The sequence below is a fragment of the Vulpes lagopus genome, chromosome X (genome assembly GCF_018345385.1).
Source record: "Vulpes lagopus strain Blue_001 chromosome X, ASM1834538v1, whole genome shotgun sequence".
Classification (NCBI taxonomy): Eukaryota; Metazoa; Chordata; class Mammalia; order Carnivora; family Canidae; genus Vulpes; species Vulpes lagopus.
In genome coordinates, this window is record NC_054848.1 from 42,657,258 (window position 1) to 42,681,913 (window position 24,656).

Below are 24,656 nucleotides of genomic sequence, written 5' to 3' on the forward strand. Positions count from 1 at the left end.
ATAAAATAAATATGTCACAGAAATGAAAAGTACATCATAGGAAATATTGTCAATAATATTGTAATTAAAAAAATAATATTGTAATAACATTGTATGGTGACAGATGGTGAGTGACTACACTTACCATGGTGAGCACTGAGTTGAATCAAGATGTTGTACACCTGAAACTAATATAACACTATGTCAAATTATACCTCAATGATAAAAAAAATAAAGTATAAGGTCTCTGAACATTTTTAGAATCTGTGTCCCAGGCTTCGAGGTTTCTAAATTCCTTAGAACACTGTGTCCCAGGGTGACAGGTATCTTGTATTAGGGGATTCTTCACCTGGGTTTTGAGGTCTTTGTCCTGCTTATGAGTCTATGTGTCCATGGAAGATGCCTTTTAGTTTTGGGATTCATTGTTCAGAGTATGAAGTATCTGAAGTTTTGAAGGTCTCTGAACAGCATGGGAGCCTGTGCCCAGGGTGTAAAGTCCATTATATCTTTTGTGGTCTATGTCCCAGAGAATGATATTTTGGGACTATTTCAGGGGTCTATGACCGCAGCGTGAGTTGTCTAAGCACTTGAAAAAGTGGCCCAAGGTATGAGATTCTTTTTTGTTAAAGATTTTATTTTTTATTTCTTAAAAAAGATTTTATTTATTTATTCATGAGAGAGAGAGAGAGAGAGAGAGAGAGAGAGAGAGAGAGAGAGAAGCAGAGGGAGAAGCAGGCTTCATGCAGGTAGCCCAATGTGGGACTTGATCCTGGGACTCCAGGATCACGCCCTGGGCTGAAGGCAGGCGCTAAACTGCTGAGCCACCCAGGGATCCCAAGGCATGAGATTCTTAAGTTAATTGTGGTTCTGTTTCCCAATGTTTATAATCTTTCACCTCTTTGGAGGATCTATTTTAAAGTTCTGGAATCCATAAGTCTGCTTTTGGGTCTTTGTGCAGGATATTAGATCTCTAAACTGTTTGCTTGTTTCCTGGTGAGAGGTCTTTCAGCTTTTTGGAGGTTTGTGTTCAGGGTGTGATGTCTCTGAGTTCTTTGGGGGTCTATGTCCCAACTTTTGAAGTTTCTGAGGTTTTTTGGATCTGTTTTCTTGGTGTGAAGTGTCAGAATTCTATAGGGATCCTTGTTCCAGGGTGTAAGGTAGTGTGAGGTCTGTCAATTGTTTCGGGGTCTATATGGAGTATGAAGTCTCTGAGTTCACTAGTTGTCTGAGTGCACTGATTGTGGGTGAAATCTCTGAGCTCCATGGGGATCTCTCAGGCTATAAGTGGTTCTATGTCTAAGATGTATTCATTGTTTGGTGGTATGATTCCTAGGGTGTGAGTTTTGAGGCTTTCAGGAGGTCTGAGTTTAGAGTGTAGATTCTCAAAAAAAAAAAAATAGAGTGTAGATTCTCTGAGCTCTTTTTTGGAAGGGGAAGAGGTGTATATAAAGATTTTTTTTTAAGACTCCAAGCTGTACAGGTGCATTGTGAAATTTCTGAAGTATTTTATGGTCTATTTTCAAGTATGTGTTTTTGTGGCTATTTGGGGGTGTGTGCCCCAGGAGGTGAGACATCTGAACTTTTGGCGAGTCTGTTAAGCATATAAGGTTTGTATAATTTCTGGAGGTCCACTTCAAGGCTGTGTAGTCCCTGAGTTCTTTGGTATTCTGTGTTCAGGATATAGCTTTCTGAGCTGTTCATGTGTCTGTGCCCAGAGTGAGTTGTCAAGTTACTTGGATGGACTGGGACTTGGATAACACTCTGAGGTCTTTGGGGGTCTGTGCTCAGAATTTTAAGTCCTCCACCTATTTAGAGGTCTTTGTCTAGGCTCAAAGGTACATGGAGTCTATTTATTATACTAAACCCTTTAGGGATATATTTTCTTAGGTTGTGAGGTCTAGATATTGAGGGTCTATATATCCTCAGTGTCAAATGGCTCAACTCCAAGGGGGTGTTGCCCTAGATGTCGGGTCGGTGAGCTGTTTGGGTATGTGTGACCCAAGGCATGATATTAGTAGGATTTTTGATGGTCTGTGCCAGGGTGTGAAGACTCTTTACTGTTTGGGACTTTCTGTTCTGGGTGTGAAGTCTGTGAGCTGTTTAGAAGGGCTGTGTTCAGTCCCAGGTGTGTGGTCTCTGTGTTATTTATGGATCTGTATCCATAGTATGACATCTCTAGGGCTCTCCTTCTACAGTGTGAAGTCTCTAAGCTGTTTCAGGGTCTTTATCACAAGGTATGGGTTCTAGGGACTGTTTGGGGGTCTGAATTAACTTTGAGGCCTGGGACCTCAAGATGATGTGAGCACATCAGAAAGGTGAGGGAGGCTCTCTGCACTTGGTGAATACCAGACTGGTCGGGGCTGGGAGAGAAAGCTTTCTGAGAGCTCTGAGGGTGGAGTTGCTTATGTTGGATTCCTCAGAGGGTGGGATAAGGGAGAAGACCACAGTAAACCAAGCTGCTTCCATTCCTGCAGACATTGCTCCTGGCCTGCAGATGTGGAAACACCTGGGCCTGGGATCCATCTCACTTTGAGTGACAAGACCTTATTATTCTCAGAGGATCAGGTGAGGACTCATGTAAACTAGGATGCCCTTGCTATGCAGACCCCAGAAGCTGGCTTTGTGGGGAGGGTCAATTCTGTGGGAAAGCTATGCCACAGGGAATATGCTAGTCAGTGAAGATTTATGTGGGTGTCTACAATTGTCCACACTCTTGGCCATGCCTCCTTCCCTATCTATCTGCCATAGCCTGAACCGACCTCCAGATCTAAAGTTCCAGAGTGGCAATGCTCTGAGGATTTTCTCACAATCCCGATCCCCAAAGGCTTTAAAAGACCCATTCCTAGCTGTTGGACTGTTGGACTATGTGCCTGCTAGGGGAAGAAGGGGGTCCAAGATCCCAATGATGATAATAAAACTAAGTATCCACAAGTGCTCCAGTGTCCTGAGAGCTGAGTGGAGGGGATGTTCCACCTGGGAAGGTCTGAATCTCTGCCCACAATGTCCTCCACGTGCCCCATGGGTCCCCTTCAGCTCTTTTTTTTTTTTTTTAAGATTTTACTCATTTATTCATGAGAGGCATAAGAGAGAGGCAGAGCCATAGGCAGAGGGAGAAGCAGGCTCCATGCAGGGAGCCCAGGATCACGCCCTGGGCTGAAGGTGGCGCTAAACCACTGAGCCACCCAGGAATTCCCTATCTTATTTTTTTAAAAGATTTTTATTTATCTCTTCATGAAAGACACACAGAGAAAGAAAGAGGCAGAAACACAGGTAGAGGGAAAAGCAGACTCCATGCAGGGAGCCTGATGTGGGACTCAATCGCGGGACTCCAGGATCACGCCCTGGGTCAAAGGCAGGCACTAAACCACTGAGCCACCCAGGGATTCCCAACACTTATATCTTAATGAATGAATATGTTACTTTAAAGATGCATGATACACAGGGTAATTTCAAGGTTTCAGCCCAGGACTATTCACATATGCTTCCACACTAGTGTTTACAAACACTTTTATCTAAAAGAAAGAAGATGTTCACTTGAAAGATTTTTTTATACATAGTGTAATTTCAATGAGTTAAGCATATGACTAATTCCATATGTTTCTACCATTTTGTTTACAATTAAAAAATTATTTTTCTAAAGGCTCATTTCCCTAGCTCTCTAACTGTTCCAGGGTAGTAAATGTTTTGATATCTTTGTCAGGTTAGAAATCAGTGAGTGAGAAGGGGTAGTATTGATAGCAAAAGGAAGATATGAGATGCAGTATTGACTGCTAGTATTGGGAAGGATTGCAGAGGGAATAGAAGGTCAGCAAAAGCCTGCAAGTGTTCTGGAAAATGCCACAAGGGCAAATCATAGGTCCCTAAGAAGAGACCCTGCATTGTCAAGATAAGTTTCTTTATTAAGGCTTCCGAGACTTTTCCCCAGTTTTGGTTCCAGTGACTCATTTGATTAGGTCACAGTAGGCATAGGCAGTACTATTTGTGAGCAATGCCAAGATCATGAGTTTAAGTCTCATTTACAGCACTTTTTTACTTTCTGAGCAATTCTGAGGATGTGATCACTTGGATCACTTTTCTTGCTTTCTGGAAGGCTACAGATTGACAAAGGAAAAAAAAAACAGGAAATCAATACATAGTGAAATAGAGCCAACTTTTCCCCCAATGACACCTGTAAGCCGAAAGTAGAAAGTGAAATATATCAGTTGTTGTAGCAGTGAGTTATGAATTACATGTTTCAATTTGGTCACTCTAAAAAGAAACATGGAAGTGAAAGCTACTTATTAAGGGGATAATAAATTATAAGAGAGTTAGAAGACCAGAGTTACTAAAGTATTTTGTTACTAGAGTTACTAGACTATTTTTGTTAGTTACTAGAGTTACTAGACTATTTTAGCAAGGGGAGAGAGAGAGTGACAGATCCTTTGGACTAAGTGGATGTAATAAACATGGAAGGAGCTGGGCACATTAAACAGGTATTTGGGAAGTAAAATAGACTGAATTCAGCAAGGATTTGGACTTGGGTGAAGGAGAGGTAGGTGTAAAATGTTGAGAGCAGTCTCTGTGTCGGGACATAAAATGGGTGATGGTGCCATTGATTGATATGGATAATACTATTTTATTATTAGAAGAGGACTATTTTGTAAAGAATCACAAAATAGAAATTTTCCTCACAGGGCTCATATCTAAATAGAAGTCAGGATGAAGGATTTCTCTCATGATCTATAATTACATGTCCCTACGAGTTTGAGACCCCGTTCTTCTATACTCCTCATATTCCCAATCTCATTCAGCCCTGTAGTGACAGTATTATTTTCAGTATATGCCTTTCCTTTAGAAATATGTATACAGAAAATATATGAATACAGTCTAGTGGAGAAGCTTCAAATGATATCTAAATATATGGACTACATTAGGCTATTATCACCTGCCCCATTCTTCCCCACCTCACAGGTGACAAGTGGGGTCAGTTAAAGGTGTTTTATTCCAGACATTTTTCTCTGTTCTCACACATCTCACACACACACACACATACACACACACACACACACACTACATGCACACTAACAAGGTCCTACTATGAGCATTACTCACTTGCACCCCACTAATAATATGTCATGGAGAAATCCTGGCCAGTACAGATCAGTCCCCCTTATTCTGTTTTGCAACTCACTTGTGCTCCATAGTATAACATGAACACTCATCACTCATTTACCTTCCCATGTATGCTGTTGACTATTAACAGACATTTAATTTTTTTTACCAGTTGTTTTCTCCTTCTGTCAGGTGCACATAGCGCTCTCTCTCTCTCTCTCTCTCTCTCTCTCTCTGTAGTTGAAACAATCTCTGAAGGGGCTGATAGCTGTCTGACAATAGCACCCCCAGCACCTGAAAGACTAAGCCCTTCATTGAAGGGGGATCTGGGTGGTGCATCACAGTGTCCATCACACCTCCCTTTACGAACACTTCTTTTCTTTTCTTTTTTTAAAGATTTTTATTTATTTATTCATGAGAGACAAAGAGAGAGAGAGAGAGAGAGAGAGAGGCAGAGACACAGGCAGAGGGAGAAGCAGGCTCCGCACAGGGAGCCCCATGTAGAATTCATCCCTGGACCTAATCACGCCCTGAGCCAAAGGCAGATGCTCAACCACTGAGCCACCCAGGTGTCCTACAAACACTTCTTTTCAAAACCAGATGAACACTGTTAGCAACATGACAGAATGGATTCAGGTCAAGAGAATTAAAGGAATGATGACTTATTAGAATAATGGATGAATAAATAACAGCATTAATATCTACCACCCACTGTGGGTCAGGAACCATGGAAGGAACCAAAAAAGAGATATACTCCCTGTCCCTGCTCTCAGTGGGAGGAGGCACAGTCAACAGCGCAAAATGAAATCTCACATAAAATATGTATTATTATAATGCCACAGGAGTGAAGAAGGGTGAAGAATCTACTCTGCTTTGACTAGAGGTGGGAGGGATGTGTGTGAGTGGGATGGATTTCCAGAAAGGTTTTAAGTAACATTTTAGCATCTATAAGACCAAGAAAGTTTTGTACAGAATGTGGTATTTGAGGCATACTTTAAACATAGTCTTGATATTTTATTTTTTATTTTTTTATTTATGATAGTCAGAGAGAGAGAGAGAGAGAGAGAGAGAGAGAGAGAGGCAGAGACACAGGCAGAGGCAGAAGCAGGCTCCATGCACCGGGAGCCCGACGTGGGATTCGATCCTGGGTCTCCAGGATCGCGCCCTGGGCCAAAGGCAGGCGCCAAACCGCTGGGCCACCCAGGGATCCCCAGTCTTGATATTTTAATGCAGAGTTACAGTACAATTTGGTTTAGAAAAGTGCAATATACACAAAGAGTTCTAAAACAACTGCTAATGGAAGACCATGTTACTATAAACAATGTATTTTTCCTGGAAAAGATTTTCCTGCCAATTATATGCTGCATTTTAAAAACAATCATTACAATATCTTTAGGACATTTTTCCCCTCAGAAAATATAATGGAAATCTATAACAAGCAAGGCTTATTTAGGACATTTGAATTTACAGACACTATTTTGGAAATGTGCTTATGATGTTAAAAAAGAAGAAGAAAAAGAAGAAGAAAGAAGAAGAAAGAAGAAGAAGAAGAAGAAGAAGAAGAAGAAGAAGAAGAAGAAGAAGAAGAAAGAAGAAGAAGAAGAAGAAGAAGAAGAGAAGAAGAAGAAGGAAGAAGAAGAAAGAAGGAAGAAGGAAGAAGGAAGAAGAAGAAGAAGTTCTGACCATCCTTTGGCTATGTCTATGTAGGATCTCTCAATAGGAAATGGTACTTCATTCAGTTACCTCAGATTCAAATCTTGAACACAGGTCCCAAAGAATTAAGAGACCTCATACCCTGAACACAGATCCCCAAAATCTCATACTCCAAGGACCTCAAAATTTCAGAGACTTTACACTCCGAACATCAATAATCAAATACCACACACACAGTTCTTGGAACACTGACCCTCTAACGTTCAGAGTCCTCACACCCTGAGCTTAGATGCCAAAAACCAAACCAAACCAAAACAAAACTTGGAACTTGGAAGCAAACCTGGGAAACAAACCCTTAAAGAGTTCAAACTCCTCTATCCTTGAAAAAAGACCCCAAACACCTCAGAATCCAACCTGGGAACACATATTATGAGGGTATTCTGTGTCATTACAATCTGGACACATCTCTGAATATTGGTGATTCAGTATTTGGAACTTAGACCCTCAATAAATGCATAGACCTCATACCCACTATACATCCTAACAAATATCTCAGACTTCAACCTTGACATAGACCTTCCATGAATTCAGTAAACTTACTTATTTTTTTTAAAAATCCATATATGTCATATAAACATTAGAATAAAGCCCTCAAAGATTTGTGAATGAAAACAAAAACAGACACAAAAGGCATCACATCTTGGAACATAGATCCTTAAAGATTTCATAGAACTAAAACTCTAAACACAGTTGTGTAAATACATCAAATTCATTATCATAAGCCCTCAAAGACTTCTCAAAATATAGATGCACAAATACCTCAAAATCAATCCTAAAAAAATCTTCAAAGAGTCAGATACCTCATACACCACCTGAACATGTACCACCAAACACTTCCACACCCAACAGTTAAGACCTTGACCTGCCAACATAGACCTTCAGAAATCAGAACCCTCACATGCTGAATATAGACTCCAGAAGCTCAGATTCAAAATTCATATCAAAGACCCTCAGCAATTTCAGTCCTCATACTCCAACCACAAATCCCTAAACTCACAAACCCAAATCCCCTGTCACATCAGACTGAAACCTGAGAACATGGATCATCAAAATGTTTCAGAACCTCCAACCTTGAACTCAGAGCCCTATAGAACACAATAAAACTTTCCCACCAACATCCTTACAGCATGGAGCAATTTCACACTCAGATTGCAGACCCCAAAGTGCTTCAGATCAAACCCTAGAGCACACAGATAGTTAATAAGTTCAGACATCTCTTATGCCCTGATCACAGACACCCAGAGCCCCTGATTCAAATGTTGGCATAGACACTCAAAGACTTCAGAGTCCTTATCCTATAAACACAGACCTCCAAATACCTCAGATTTAAACATTTGAACATAGATTCTTAGAGTTCAGAGACCTCACATCTTGAACAGGGCTGTCTAAACAACTCAGACAAAAAACTTGGAACCTAAAACTTAAAAGGTTTCAAGAACCTTACTCTTTGAACTCAGAGCAAAAGTACCTGTGAAACTTGGGATCCAAGTTTAAAGTTTCAAAGACTTCACAACTTGATCACAGACCCCCAATTACCTCAGATTTAAACCTTATATGCCAGACCCTGAAAAAGTTCAGAAGGCCTCATATCCTGAACACAAATCAGCAGTTACTTCAGATTCAAACCTTTGGACTGACCCTGAAAATTTTCAGAGAACATGAGCACATACCTCTAAATAACTAACTCAAAACATGGACCATATGCCGTTAGAGAGATCAGAGACCTCATACCCTAAACATGGACTTCCAAACACCTCAAGCAAAAAACTTGGAACAAAGACTTTCAAAGAATTCATGGACCTCACTTCCTGAATACCCCTCCAAATACCTCAGATCAAAATGTGGAACTCAGACATTCTAAAAGTTCAAAGACCATATACCCCAAAAATAAGTCTCTTAATTCCTAAAACTAAACTCTCAGAACAGAAGCTGGAAATCTCAGAGGCTTCAACTCTGAACACAGACCTATAAATAACTCATGCTGAATCTTTGGGACATAGATCCTCAGAAAGTAGAGAGACCTCATCCCATGAATGCAAACCTCCAGATGCATGAAACTTAAGCCTTTGGGAACAGACTCCCATAGGTTCTAGAGACCTCTCACCCTGATCAGAGACCCTACAAACACCTCAGACTCAAACACTAAAACAAAGACACCAAAAGGTATGAGAGGTCTCACACTCTGATCATAGACCCATAGTGACCTTAGGTTCAAACCTTACAACACAAATTTTCAGACTTCAGAGACCTCATGCTGAACACAGACCACCAAATACTTTAGAGTCAAACTTGTGTTACAGACCCTAAAGAGTTCAGAGAACTCATACCCTGAATACAGACTTCCAAACCCCTCAGAATCAAACCTTAGGACAGAGACTCTCAAAATTTCAGAGACCTCATACACTCTGACTATGGATCCCCAAATAATTCCAGCTAAATCCCTGGGACACAAAGCCTCTAAAATTTCAGACTTTACACTCTGAAAAGAAATCCCAAATACTTCATATTCAAAACCTGGGATACAGATTCTCTAAAAGTTCAAAGACTTAACATGCTGAACACAGACCTCTGAATACCTCAGAGTTAAACTCTTGGAAACATAATTTTATTGATTTCAGAGACATTTCTCACTGACAGAGACCTCCAAAAATCTCAGAGTTAAACCTTGAGGCAAAGACTGAAAAACAGCTGAGGGACCTCACACCTAGTACACAGACTTCTAGTTGCTTCATATTTAAAAGTTGGAACAGACTCTAAAGGACTTAGGAAGCTTAAGCACAGAATCCTATCTCAGGTTCAAACTTTCAAACATATGCCCTCAGGAGGTGAGAACTTTCAAACATATACCTTATGTAAATAGGTATGCAGATGTTTAAACAACTCAGACAAAAAATTTTGAATATATACCCTCAGAGAATTTAAGGACTTCACTCTTTGAACTAAGACCTCAAATACCTTAGACCTAAACTTGGGACACAGACCCTCTAAAATTTCAGAGACTTCATGCCTTGAATACAGACCCTCAAAGTATTCACAGAGTTTACACTTTTGGCACTCACTCTATATTAAACAGATTAAACTTTGAGGCACATCTCAAAGACCTCAGAGATCTCACGCTGTGAACACAGACATCCAAATCTCTCTGACTCAGATCTTTAGCCACAGATTCTCAAAGAGTTCAGAAACCTGAGACTGACCACAGTCCCACAATTATCTCAGACCCAAACCTTGGGGCAGAGAACTCAACTCTGAGCACAGACCCCCTAACTATCTCAGACTTAAATTGTGGAACCTATCCCCTCAAAGGTTTTAGAGACATTACTCTTGAACAAAGACTTCCAAACACCTCAGATAAAAAAATAGAAATATACTCTCAAAAATATCAAACCCCCACTTCTTGTGTATAAGACTCAAATATGGGACGCCTGGGTGGCTCAGCATGTGATTCTGGAATTCTAGGATCAAGCCACACATCTTGCTCCCTGCAAGGAGCCTGCTTCTCCCTCTGCCTGTGTCTGTGCCTCTCTTTGTGCGTCTCTCATGAATAAATAAATCAATCTTAAAAAAAAGACTCAAATATCTCAGACTCAAATTTGGAACAGAGATCCTCTAATATTTCAGAGTACTCACACCTTGATCAAAAAGCCCAAGTACCTCACATTCAACTTACAACACAGAGCTTCAGAATTTTAGAGATGTCACACATTGAACTCTGACCCACATAATTTAGATTCAAAACATGGGATATAGACCTCAAAGAGTTCAGAGATATTATACCCTGGAACACGAACTGCAAATACCTTACATAAAAATCTTGAAGCAAAAAAAAAAAAAAAAAAAAAAAAAATCTTGAAGCATAGACACTCAAAGTGTTCAGGGGCCATAATCCTTCAGCACAGACACCAAATGCCTCAAATATAAAAGTGGAACACAGACATTCTAAAATTATAGGGATCTCACATTTTGAATGTAAACCCCCATGTACCTCATAAACCTTATAAACCTCACAAACTTCATTAAACCATATAAAGCTGATCTCAAAGATTTGAAAGATCTTATACTCTACAGAGATGAAGTATTCAGAAGCTTCACACTCAACACTGATACCACACAACTCAGATTCAAATCTAGGGACCCAGAAATGGTAAATATCTGGGTAAATATAATAGATGATTCTTTTCATACTAGGTCCTTTAAACTATGTTTGACACTTAAAAGTAACATTTATACCATTGTCTGACTTTTTTTCACTTTGGTTTTGCCACCAGGACACAGGTGTCATGAAAACTACCACTAAACTTAAACCAAAATGGGAAAGGAAAAGACTCATATCAACATTGTTGTTGTTTGGACACAGAGATTTGGGAAAATCTACCACTATTGGTCATCTGGTCTACAAATGTGGTGGCATCAATAAAAGAACTATCCAGGACACCTGGGTGGCTCAGTGGTTGAGTGTCTGCCTTTGACTTGGGGCATGGTCCTGGAGTCCAGGATCGAGTCCCACATTGGGTTCCTGTGGGGAGCCTGCTTCCCTCTGCCTGTGTCTCTGCCTCTCTCTCTCTGTCTCTCATGAATAAATAAATAAAACCTTTAAAAAAAGAACTATCAAAAAATTGGAGAAAGAGATGGAAAAAAGCTCCTTCAAATATGCCTGGGTCTTGGATAAACTGAAAGCTGAATGTGAATGTGGTATCATCATTGATATCTCCCTGTGGAAATTTGAGACCAGCAAGTATTAAGTGACCATCATTGATGCCCCAGGACACAGAGACTTTATAAAAAATGTGATTATAGGCACATCTCAGGCTTACTGTGCTGTTCTGATTGTTGCTGCTGGTGTTGGTGAATTTGAAGCCAGTATTTCCAAGAATAGTAGACCTGTGAGCATGCCCTTCTGGCTTATGCACTGGGTGTGAAACAACTAATTGTTGGTGTTAATAAAATGGATTCCACTGAGCTACCCTATACCCAGAAGAGACATGAGGAAATCATTAATGAAGTCACCACCTACATTAAGAAAATTGGTTACAATCCCAACACATTAGCATTTGTGCCAATTTCTGGTTGGAATAATGATGACATGCTGGAAGCAAGTGCTAACATGCCTTGGTCCAAGAGAAGGAAAGTCACCTGTAAAGATAGGAATGGCAGTGGAAACACAATGTTTGAAGCTCTATTGCATTCTGCCACCAACTTGTCCAACTGGTAAGCCCTTGCATCTGCCTCTTGAGGATGTCTACAAAATTGGTGGTATGGGTACTGTCCTTGTGGGCCAAGTGGAAACTGATGTTCTTAAACCTGACATGTGGTCACCTTTGCCCCAGTGTTACAATTAAACTAAAATCTGTTGAAATGCACCATAAAGCTTTGAGTGAGTCTCTTCCTAGGGACAATATGGACTTCAATGTGAAGAATATATCTATCAAAGATGTTCATTATGGCAATGTGGTTGGTGACAGCAAAAATGACCCACCAATGGAAGCAGCTGGCTTCACAGCTCAGCTGATTATCCTGAACCAACAGGCCAAATCAGTGTTAGACATTCACCTGTGCTGGATTGTCACACAGCTCACATTGCTTGCAAGTTTGCTGAGCTGAAGGAGAAGACAGATAATCGTTCTGGAAAAAAGCTGGAAGATGGTCCCAAGTTCTTTTTTTTAAATAATAAATTTATTTTTTATTGGTGTTCAATTTGCCATCATACAGAATAACACCCAATGCTCATCCCGTCAAGTGCCCCCCTCAGTGCTCGTCACCCATTCACCCCCACCCTGCACCCTCCTCCCCTTCCATCACCCCTAGTTCATTTCCCAGAGTTAGGAGTCTTCATGTTCTGTCTCCCTTTCTGATATTTCCTACCCCTTTCTTCTCCCTTCTCTTCTATTCCTTTTCACTATTACTTATATTCCCCAAATGAATGAGACCATATAATGTTTGTCCTTCTCCAATTGACTTATTTCACTCAGCATAATACCCTCCAGTTCCATCCACGTCGAAGCAAATGGTGGGTATTTGTCATTTCTAATGGCTGAGTAATATTCCATTGTATACATAAGCCACATCTTCTTTATCCATTCATCTTTCAATGGACACCAAGGCTCCTTCCACAGTTTGGCTATTGTGGACATTGCTGCTAGAAACATCGGGGTGCAGGTGTCCCGGCATTTCATTGCATCTGTATCTTTGGGGTAAATCCCCAGCAGTGCAATTGCTGGGTCATAGGGCAGGTCTATTTTGAACTCTTTGAGGAACCTCCACACAGTTTTCCAGAGTGGCTGTACCAGTTCACATTCCCACCAACAGTGTAAGAGGGTTCCCTTTCTCCACATCCTCTCCAACATTTGTTGTTTCCTGCCTTGTTAATTTTCCCCATTCTCACTGGTGTGAGGTGGTATCTCATTGTGGTTTTGATTTGTATTTCCCTGATGGCAAGTGATGCAGAGCATTTTCTCATGTGCGTGTTGGCCATGTCTATGTCTTCCTCTGTGAGATTTCTGTTCATGTCTTTTGCCCATTTCATGATTGGATTGTTTGTTTCTTTGCTGTTGAGTTGAATAAGTTCTTTATAGATCTTGGAAACTAGCCCTTTATCTGATAGGTCATTTGCGAATATCTTCTCCCATTCTGTAGGTTGTCTTTTAGTTTTGTTGAGTGTATCTTTGCTGTGCAAAAGCTTCTTATCTTGATGAAGTCCCAATAATTCATTTTTGCTTTTGTTTCTTTTGCCTTCCTGGATGTATCTTGCGAGAAGTTACTGTGGCCGAGTTCAAAAAGGGTGTTGCCTGTGTTCTCCTCTAGGATTTTGATGGATTCTTGTCTCACAATTAGGTCTTTCATCCATTTTGAGTTTATCTTTGTGTATGGTGCAAGAGAGTGGTCTAGTTTCATTCTTCTGCACGTGGATGTCCAATTTTCCCAGCACCATTTATTGAAGAGACTGTCTTTCTTCCAGTGGATAGTCTTTCCTCCTTTATCGAATATGGTCCCAAGTTCTTGAAATCTGGTGATGCTGTCATCTTTGACATGGTTCTTGGCAAGTCTATGTGTGTTGAGAGCTTCTCTGACTATCCTCCTCTGGGTTTTTTTTGCTGTTCATGACATGAGGCTGATGGTTGCTGTGGGTGTCATCAAAGCACTGGACAAGGAGGCAGCTGGAGCTGGCAAGGTCACAAAGTCTGTCCAGAAAGCTCAGATGCCTAAATGAATATTATCTCCAACACCTGCCACTCCAGCCTTAATTGGTGGTAGAAGAATGGTGTCAGAACTGTTTGTGTCAAATTGGCCAGCAAAAGACTGGTTAATGATAACAATACATTGTAAAAATCATTAGAAGGAAAGTAGAATGTTTTTGTGGACCATTTGTTTTTCGTGTGTGTGTGACATTTAAGTTACTTAGCTTTTAAAATCAATACTTTTTAAAAGATTTTTATTTATTTATTCATGAGACACAAACACACACACACACACACACACACACACACAGAGAGAGAGAGAGAGACAGAGACACAGGCAGAGGGAGAAGCAGGCTCCATGCGGGGATCCTGATGTGGGACTCCATCCCGGGATTCCAGGATCAGGCCCTGGGCTGAAGGCAGGCACTAAACTGCTGAGCCACCCAGGGATCCCCTAAAATCAATACTTTTTAATGGGAACAACTTGACCAAAAATCTGTCACAGAATCTTGAGACCCATTAAAACAAAAGTTTAATGAGAAAAAAATTTATATCGTCTGATGTAGTTTTCAACATATGTAAATTGTAATCAATCAGACAACTATAGCCTAAAGAGGAGATGATAAAAGGCCTGGAAGGTGGCAAGGTTTCTACATTTGAACTGAAATGATAAAATATTGATTCTAAGGAGAAAATGACAAGATAAGTATGTACTTTGTAATTCCTAGAGCAACCACTGTAAAATCACATGCAAAGATATAGTCAAAATCATAACAGATATACTGAAATGGAATATCGAATGTTTTAAATAACCCAAAACAAGGCAGTAAAGGTAAAACAAGAATTAAAAACAGAAGGAAAACCAGAAAACAATAAAATAATAGGTCTGAATCCAAACATCAATAATATATTAAATTTAAATGGCCTAAATACATTAATTTAAGGATAAACACTGTCAAAATGAAAAACCATGACTTGACCATATGCTGTCTGCAAATGTAATGATACTGGTAGGATGAAAACAAAAGAAAGGCTGGTTTCTGTGTGGAAATATAGAGTGTTGCAAAGAGCATCACTTCCATCCTCACAACAAAAAAGCTGGACAAACTGCAACTTAAATACTTTTCTTTTTTTTTTAATTTTTTTAAATTAATTTTTATTGGTGTTCAATTTACCAACATACAGAAAAACACCCAGTGCTCATCCCATCAAGTGTCCACCTCAGTGCCCGTCACCCATTCCCCTCCAACACCTGCCCTCCTCCCCTTCCACCACACCTAGTTCGTTTCCCCGAGTTAGGAGTCTTTATGTTCTGTCTCCCTTCCTGATATTTCCCAACATTTCTTTTCCCTTCCTTTATATTCCCTTTCACTATTATTCATATTCCCCAAATGAATGAGAACATACACTGTTTGTCCTTCTCCGATTGACTTATTTCACTCAGCATAATACCCTCCAGTTCCATCCACGTTGAAGCAAATGGTGGGTATTTGTCGTTTCTAATTGCTGAGTAATATTCCATTGTATACATAAACCACATCTTCTTTATCCATTCATCTTTCGATGGACACCGAGACTCCTTCCACAGTTTGGCTATTGTGGCCATTGCTGATAGAAACATCGGGGTGCAGGTGTCCCGACGTTTCATTGCATCTGAATCTTTGGGGTAAATCCCCAACAGTGCAATTGCTGGGTCGTAGGACAGGTCTATTTTTAACTCTTTGAGGAACCTCCACACAGTTTTCCAGAGTGGCTGCACCAGTTCACGTTCCCACCAACAGTGTAAGAGGGTTCCCTTTTCTCCGCATCCTCTCCAACATTTGTTGTTTCCTGCCTTGTTAATTTTCCCCATTCTCACTGGTGTGAGGTGGTATCTCATTGTGGTTTTGATTTGTATTTCCCTGATGGCAAGTGATGCAGAGCATTTTCTCACGTGCTTGTTGGCCATGTCCATGTCTTCCTCTGTGAGATTTCTCTTCATGTCTTTTGCCCATTTCATGATTGGATTGTTTGTTTCTTTGGTGTTGAGTTTAATAAGTTATTTTTAGATTTTGGAAACTAGCCCTTGATCTGATATGTCATTTGCAAATATCTTCTCCCATTCTGTAGGTTGTCTTTTAGTTTTGTTGACTGTATCCTTTGCTGTGCAAAAGCTTCTTATCTTGATGAAGTCCCAATAGTTCATTTTTGCTTTTGTTTCTTTTGCCTTCCTGGATGTATCTTGCAAGAAGTTACTGTGGCCAAGTTCAAAAAGGGTGTTGCCTGTGTTCTCCTGTAGGATTTTGATGGAATCTTGTCTCACATTTAGATCTTTCATCCATTTTGAGTTTATCTTTGTGTATGGTGAAAGAGAGTGGTCCAGTTTCATTCTTCTCCATGTGGATGTCCAATTTTCCCAGCACCATTTATTGAAGAGACTGTCTTTCTTCCAATGGATAGTCTTTCCACCTTTATCGAATATTAGATGACCGTACATTTCAGGGTCCACTTCTGGGTTCTCTATTCTGTTCCATTGATCTATGTGTCTGTTTTTGTGCCAGTACCACACTGTCTTGATGACCACAGCTTTGTAGTACAACCTGAAATCTGGCACTGTGATGCCCCCAGATATGGTTTTCTTTTTTAAAATTCCCCTGGATATTCGGGGTCTTTTCTGATTCCACACAAATCTTAAAATAATTTGTTCTAACTCTCTGAAGAAAGTCCATGGTATTTTGATAGGGATTGCATTAAACGTATAAATTGCCCTGGTTAACATTGACATTTTTACAGTATTAATTCTGCCAATCCATGAGCATGGAATATTTTTCCATCTCTTTGTGTCTTCCTCAATTTCTTTCAGAAGTGTTCTATAGTTTTTAGGGTATAGATCTTTTACCTCTTTGGTTAGGTTTATTCCTAGGTATCTTATGCTTTTGGGTGCAATTGTAAATGGGATTGACTCCTTAATTTCTCTTTCTTCAGTCTCATTGTTAGTGTATAGAAATGCCATTGATTTCTGGGCATTGATTTTGTATCCTGCCACGCTACCAAATTGCTGTATGAGTTCTAGCAATCTTGGGGTGGAGTCTTTTGGGTTTTCAATGTAGAGTATCATGTCATCGGCGAAGAGGGAGAGTTTGACTTCTTCTTTGCCAATTTGAATGCCTTTAATGTCTTTTTGTTGTCTGATTGCTGAGGCGAGGACTTCCAGAACGATGTTGAACAGCAGTGGTGAGAGTGGACATCCCTGTCTTGTTCCTGATCTTAGGGGAAAGGCTCCCAATGCTTCCCCATTGAGAATGATATTTGCTGTGGGCTTTTCGTAAATGGCTTTTAAGATGTCGAGGAAAGTTCCCTCTATCCCAACACTCTGAAGGGTTTTGATCAGGAATGGATGCTGTATTTTGTCAAATGCTTTCTCTGCATCTAATGAGAGGATCATATGGTTCTTGGTTTTTCTCTTGCTGATATGATGAATCACATTGATGGTTTTACGAGTGTTGAACCAGCCTTGTGTCCCAGGGATAAATCCTACTTGGTCATGGTGAATAATTTTCTTAATGTGTTGTTGGATCCTATTGGCTAGTATCTTGTTGAGAATTTTTGCATCCATGTTCATCAGGGATATTGGTCTGTAATTCTCCTTTTTGGTGGGGTCTTTGTCTGGTTTCGGAATTAAGGTGATGCTGGCCTCATAGAACGAATTTGGAAGTACTCCATCTCTTTCTATCTTTCCAAACAGCTTTAGTAGAATAGGTATGATTTCTTCTTTAAACGTTAGATAGAATTCCCCTGGGAAGCCATCTGGCCCTGGACTCTTGTGTCTTGGGAGGTTTTTGATGACTGCTTCAATTTCCTCCCTGGTTATTGGCCTGTTCAGGTTTTCTATTTCTTCCTGCTCCAGTTTTGGTAGTTTGTGGCTTTCCAGGAATGCGTCCATTTCTTCTAGATTTCCTAATTTATTGGCGTACAGCTGTTCATAATATGTTTTTAAAATCGTTTGTATTTCCTTGGTGTTGGTAGTGATCTCTCCTTTCTCATTCATGATTTTATTAATTTGAGTCTTCTCTCTCTTCTTTTTAATAAGGTTGGCTAATGGTTTATCTATCTTATTAATTCTTTCAAAGAACCAACTCCTGGTTCTGTTGATCTGTTCCACAGTTCTTTTGGTCTCGATATCATTGAGTTCTGCTCGAATTTTAATTAACTCTCTTCTTCTGCTGGGGGTGGGGTCTATTTGTTGCTTTTTCTCTAGTTCCTTTATGTGTAAGGTGAGCTTTTGAATTTGAGATCTTTCCAGTTTTTGAATGGATGCTTGTATTGCGATGTGTTTCCCCCTCAGGACTCCTTTTTCTGCATCCCAAAGATTTTGAACGGTTGTATCTTCATTCTCATTAGTTTCCATGAATCTTTTTAATTCTTCCTTAATTTCCTGGTTGACCTTTTCATCTTTTAGCAGGATGGTCCTTAACCTCCACGTGTTTGTGGTCCTTCCAAACTTCTTGTTGTGATTAAGTTCTAATTTCAAGGCATTATGGTCTGAGAATATACAAGGGACTATCCCGATCTTTTGGTATCGGTTCAGACCCGATTTGTGACCCAGTATGTGGTCTATTCTGGAGAAAGTTCCATGTGCACTTGAGAAGAATGTGTATTCAGTTGAGTTTGGATGTAAAGTTCTGTAGATATCTGTGAAATCCATCTGGTCCAGTGTATCATTTAAAGCTCTCGTTTCTTTGGACATGTTGTGCTTAGAAGACCTATCCAGGGTAGAAAGAGCTAGATTGAAGTCACCAAGTATAAGTGTATTATTATCAAGGTATTTCTTGAGTTTGGTTATTAATTGGTTTAAATATTTGGCAGCTCCCACATTCGGGGCATATATATTGAGGATTGTTAAGTCCTCTTGTTGGATAGATCCTTTGAGTATGAGATAGTGTCCCTCTTCATCTCTCACTATAGTCTTTGGGGTAAATTTTAATTTCTCTGATATAAGGATGGCAACCCCTGCTTTCTTTTGAGGACCATTTGAATGGTAAATGGTTCTCCAACCTTTTATTTTCAGGTTGTAGGTGTCCTTCTGTCTAAAATGAGTCTCTTGTAGACAGCAAATAGATGGGTCCTGCTTTTTTATCCAGTCTGAAACCCTGCGCCTTTTGATGGGGTCATTAAGCCCGTTCACGTTCAGAGTTACTATTGACAGATATGAGTTTAGTGTCATCATATGTATTCAGTCCTTGTTTTTGTGGATTGTTCCACTGAACTTCTTCTTAAAGGGGAATTTTAAGAGTCCCCCTTAAAATTTCTTGCAGAGCTGGTTTGGAGGTTACATATTCTTTCAGTTCCTGCCTGTCTTGGAAGCTCTTTATCTCTCCTTCCATTTTGAATGAAAGCCTTGCTGGATAAAGTATTCTTGGTTGCATGTTCTTTTCATTTAGGACCCTGAATATATCCTGCCAGCCCTTTCTGGCCTGCCAGGTCTCTGTGGAGAGGTCTGCTGTTACCCTAATATTCCTCCCCATAAAAGTCAGGGACTTTTTTTCTCTTGCTGCTTTAAGGATCTTCTCCTTATCTTTGGAATTTGCAAGCTTCACTATTAAATGTCGAGGTGTCGAACGGTTTTTGTTGATTTTCGGGGGGGATCTCTCTATTTCCTGGATCTGAATGCCTGTTTCCCTTCCCAGATTAGGAAAGTTTTCAGCTAGGATTTGTTCAAATACATATTCTGGCCCTCTGGCCCTTTCGGCGCCCTCAGGAACCCCAATTAAACGTAGGTTTTTCTTCCTCAGGCTGTCATTTATTTCCCTTAATCTATCCTCATGATCTTTTAATTGCTTGTCTCTTTTTTCCTCAGTTTCCCTCTTTGCCATCAACTTGTCTTCTATGTCACTCACTCGTTCTTCCACCTCGTTAACCCTCGTGGTTAGGACTTCTAGCTTGGATTGCATCTCATTTAATTGATTTTTAATTTCTGCCTGATTGGATCTAAATTCTGCAGTCATGAAGTCTCTTGAGTCCTTTATGGTTTTTTCTAGAGCCACCAGTAGCTGTAAAATAGTGCTTCTGAATTGGCTTTCTGACATTGAATTGTAATCCATATTTTGTAACTCTGTGGGAGAGTGGGCTGTTTCTGATTCTTTTTTTTGAGGTGAGGTTTTCCTTCTAGTCATTTTGCTCAGTGCAGAGTGGCCAAAAACAAGTTGTATTGGGAAAAGGAGAAAAAGAGAGAGAAGGAAAGAAAAGAGAAAAAGAAAAAAGAGAAAGAAGAATAAAAAAAGGGGGGGGGGGAGAAGAAAAAGAAAGAAAAAGAAAGAAAGGAGAAAAAAGAAAAAAAGGTGGCGTGGGGTGGGGGAAGCAATCAGAAACCAAGAAGAAAGAAAGAAAAAAAAAGCACAAAACAAAACAAAACAAAAAAACAAAACAAAACAAAAAAAAAAAACACGGGGGAGTATCTTCCGATTCTGTGTACTTTAAGTCCCTTTACTACCCTTGGAACTGGTCCGTCTCGCTGGTCTTCTGGGGGAGGGGCCTGCTGTGCTGATTCTCAGGTGTTAGCACTTGGGGGAGCTGCTCTGCCCCTGCCTGGTGCAGGGCTCAGTGGGGGTGTTTACCCCGTGAGGCCCCGGGAGGAAGCCACAGTGGCGGGGGAAGCTCTGGGACCCTGGAGTCAGCTCCCGCAGTAACTCCGGGGCTCTCCGTCTGCAGGGCCCGGGGGCTCCCGGGCGGGGCCGCTGATCTGCTCAGCTCCAGGCAGGAGCGTCCTCGCTGTCCTGGGCCCTCCCGGCCTCTGCCTGTCCGGGGGGAGGCCGGATCCTGGGCTGAGTCCCGGCGCCCTGTGCTCCGGGGCCTGCGCTGTTGGATTCGCGCTCCCGGCCCCAGCCCCCTCCGCGGAGCCGCCGCCCGAGCCCCTCCGAGCTGCTCCTGGAGCCCCGCAGCCCCCTCCGCGGAGCCGCCGCCCAAGCCCCTCGGAGCTTCTCCCGGTCCCGCCGAGCGCTGCAGCCCTTAGGGAGCTCGGCGCATCTCCCGGGGCGCAGTTCCTCTGTTACTGTCCCAGGGAGCCCGAGGGCATCCCCGCCTTTCTGGGGATCCTGCTCCACCTCCCTGCGGGCCCCTTTCCCCCGGGAAGGTCGGTGCAGCTCCTGCTCCTCTGGGACGGGGCTCTCCTGTCCTGGGGACACTCGCCCGGGCCTCAGCCCGGCTCCTCGCGGGGGCCCCTCCCCCTTGGAGGCCTTTTGTTCCTTTATTTCTTTTTTCCCGTCTTCCTACCTTGATAGAAGCGCGAACTCTTCTCACTGTAGCGTTCCAGCTGGTCTCTCTTTAAATCTCAGGCCGAATTCGTAGATTTTCAGGATGATTGGATGGTTTTCGAGGTAATTTGTTGAGGACAGGTGACTTGGAGACCCTACTCTTCCACCATCTTGCCTGTTTCCTCTATGGTTTTCTTTTTTAAAATTCCCCTGGCTATTCGGGGTCTTTTCTGATTCCACACAAATCTTAAAATAATTTGTTCTAACTCTCTGAAGAAAGTCCAAGGTATTTGATAGGGATTGCATTAAACGTGTAAATTGCCCTGGGTAACATTGACATTTTTACAGTATTAATTCTGCCAATCCATGAGCATGGAATATTTTTCCATCTCTTTGTGTCTTCCTCAATTTCTTTCAGAAGTGTTCTATAGTTTTTAGGGTATAGATCTTTTACCTCTTTGGTTAGGTTTATTCCTAGGTATCTTATGCTTTTGGGTGCAATTGTAAATGGGATTGACTCCTTAATTTCTCTTTCTTCAGTCTCATTGTTAGTGTATAGAAATGCCATTGATTTCTGGGCATTGATTTTGTATCCTGCCACGCTACCAAATTGCTGTATGAGTTCTAGCAATCTTGGGGTGGAGTCTTTTGGGTTTTCTATGTAGAGTATCATGTCATCGGCGAAAGAGGGAGAGTTTGACTTCTTCTTTGCCAATTTGAATGCCTTTAATGTCTTTTTGTTGTCTGATTGCTGAGGCGAGGACTTCCAGAACTATGTTGAACAGCAGTGGTGAGAGTGGACATCCCTGTCTTGTTCCTGATCTTACGGGAAAGGCTCCAGTGCTTCCCCATTGAGAATGATATTTGCTGTGGGCTTTTCGTAAATGGCTTTTAAGATGTCGAGGAAAGTTCCCTCTATCCCAACACTCTGAAGGGTTTTGATCAGGAATGGATGCTGTATTTTGTCAAATGCTTTCTCTGCATCTAATGAGAGGATCATATGGTTCTTGGTTTTTCTCTTGCTGATATGATGAATCACATTGATGGTTTTACGAGTGTTGAACCAGCCTTGTGTCCCAGGGATAAATCCTACTTGGTCATGGTGAATAATTTTCTTAATGTGTTGTTGGATCCTATTGGCTAGTATCTTGTTGAGAATTTTTGCATCCATGTTCATCAGGGATATTGGTCTGTAATTCTCCTTTTTGGTGGGGTCTTTGTCTGGTTTCGGAATTAAGGTGATGCTGGCCTCATAGAACGAATTTGGAAGTACTCCATCTCTTTCTATCTTTCCAAACAGCTTTAGTAGAATAGGTATGATTTCTTCTTTAAACGTTAGATAGAATTCCCCTGGGAAGCCATCTGGCCCTGGACTCTTGTGTCTTGGGAGGTTTTTGATGACTGCTTCAATTTCCTCCCTGGTTATTGGCCTGTTCAGGTTTTCTATTTCTTCCTGCTCCAGTTTTGGTAGTTTGTGGCTTTCCAGGAATGCGTCCATTTCTTCTAGATTTCCTAATTTATTGGCGTACAGCTGTTCATAATATGTTTTTAAAATCGTTTGTATTTCCTTGGTGTTGGTAGTGATCTCTCCTTTCTCATTCATGATTTTATTAATTTGAGTCTTCTCTCTCTTCTTTTTAATAAGGTTGGCTAATGGTTTATCTATCTTATTAATTCTTTCAAAGAACCAACTCCTGGTTCTGTTGATCTGTTCCACAGTTCTTTTGGTCTCGATATCATTGAGTTCTGCTCGAATTTTAATTAACTCTCTTCTTCTGCTGGGGGTGGGGTCTATTTGTTGCTTTTTCTCTAGTTCCTTTATGTGTAAGGTGAGCTTTTGAATTTGAGATCTTTCCAGTTTTTGAATGGATGCTTGTATTGCGATGTGTTTCCCCCTCAGGACTCCTTTTTCTGCATCCCAAAGATTTTGAACGGTTGTATCTTCATTCTCATTAGTTTCCATGAATCTTTTTAATTCTTCCTTAATTTCCTGGTTGACCTTTTCATCTTTTAGCAGGATGGTCCTTAACCTCCACGTGTTTGTGGTCCTTCCAAACTTCTTGTTGTGATTAAGTTCTAATTTCAAGGCATTATGGTCTGAGAATATACAAGGGACTATCCCGATCTTTTGGTATCGGTTCAGACCCGATTTGTGACCCAGTATGTGGTCTATTCTGGAGAAAGTTCCATGTGCACTTGAGAAGAATGTGTATTCAGTTGAGTTTGGATGTAAAGTTCTGTAGATATCTGTGAAATCCATCTGGTCCAGTGTATCATTTAAAGCTCTCGTTTCTTTGGACATGTTGTGCTTAGAAGACCTATCCAGGGTAGAAAGAGCTAGATTGAAGTCACCAAGTATAAGTGTATTATTATCAAGGTATTTCTTGAGTTTGGTTATTAATTGGTTTAAATATTTGGCAGCTCCCACATTCGGGGCATATATATTGAGGATTGTTAAGTCCTCTTGTTGGATAGATCCTTTGAGTATGAGATAGTGTCCCTCTTCATCTCTCACTATAGTCTTTGGGGTAAATTTTAATTTCTCTGATATAAGGATGGCAACCCCTGCTTTCTTTTGAGGACCATTTGAATGGTAAATGGTTCTCCAACCTTTTATTTTCAGGTTGTAGGTGTCCTTCTGTCTAAAATGAGTCTCTTGTAGACAGCAAATAGATGGGTCCTGCTTTTTTATCCAGTCTGAAACCCTGCGCCTTTTGATGGGGTCATTAAGCCCGTTCACGTTCAGAGTTACTATTGACAGATATGAGTTTAGTGTCATCATATGTATTCAGTCCTTGTTTTTGTGGATTGTTCCACTGAACTTCTTCTTAAAGGGGAATTTTAAGAGTCCCCCTTAAAATTTCTTGCAGAGCTGGTTTGGAGGTTACATATTCTTTCAGTTCCTGCCTGTCTTGGAAGCTCTTTATCTCTCCTTCCATTTTGAATGAAAGCCTTGCTGGATAAAGTATTCTTGGTTGCATGTTCTTTTCATTTAGGACCCTGAATATATCCTGCCAGCCCTTTCTGGCCTGCCAGGTCTCTGTGGAGAGGTCTGCTGTTACCCTAATATTCCTCCCCATAAAAGTCAGGGACTTTTTTTCTCTTGCTGCTTTAAGGATCTTCTCCTTATCTTTGGAATTTGCAAGCTTCACTATTAAATGTCGAGGTGTCGAACGGTTTTTGTTGATTTTCGGGGGGGATCTCTCTATTTCCTGGATCTGAATGCCTGTTTCCCTTCCCAGATTAGGAAAGTTTTCAGCTAGGATTTGTTCAAATACATATTCTGGCCCTCTGGCCCTTTCGGCGCCCTCAGGAACCCCAATTAAACGTAGGTTTTTCTTCCTCAGGCTGTCATTTATTTCCCTTAATCTATCCTCATGATCTTTTAATTGCTTGTCTCTTTTTTCCTCAGTTTCCCTCTTTGCCATCAACTTGTCTTCTATGTCACTCACTCGTTCTTCCACCTCGT

The 24,656-nt window shown here is 41.0% G+C and overlaps 1 protein-coding gene across 1 annotated transcript in view; it reads left to right on the top strand.

Annotated features, from left to right (window-relative positions):
• The first annotated feature begins 11,728 nt into the window (after positions 1-11,728).
• Positions 11,729-24,656, top strand: part of USP27X (ubiquitin specific peptidase 27 X-linked) — a 106,737-nt gene continuing 93,809 nt past the window's right edge. The window contains exon 1 of the mRNA XM_041740403.1: positions 11,729-11,991. Within this exon, the coding sequence (XP_041596337.1) occupies positions 11,729-11,991 (263 nt within the window). The remainder of the gene's footprint in view (positions 11,992-24,656) is intronic.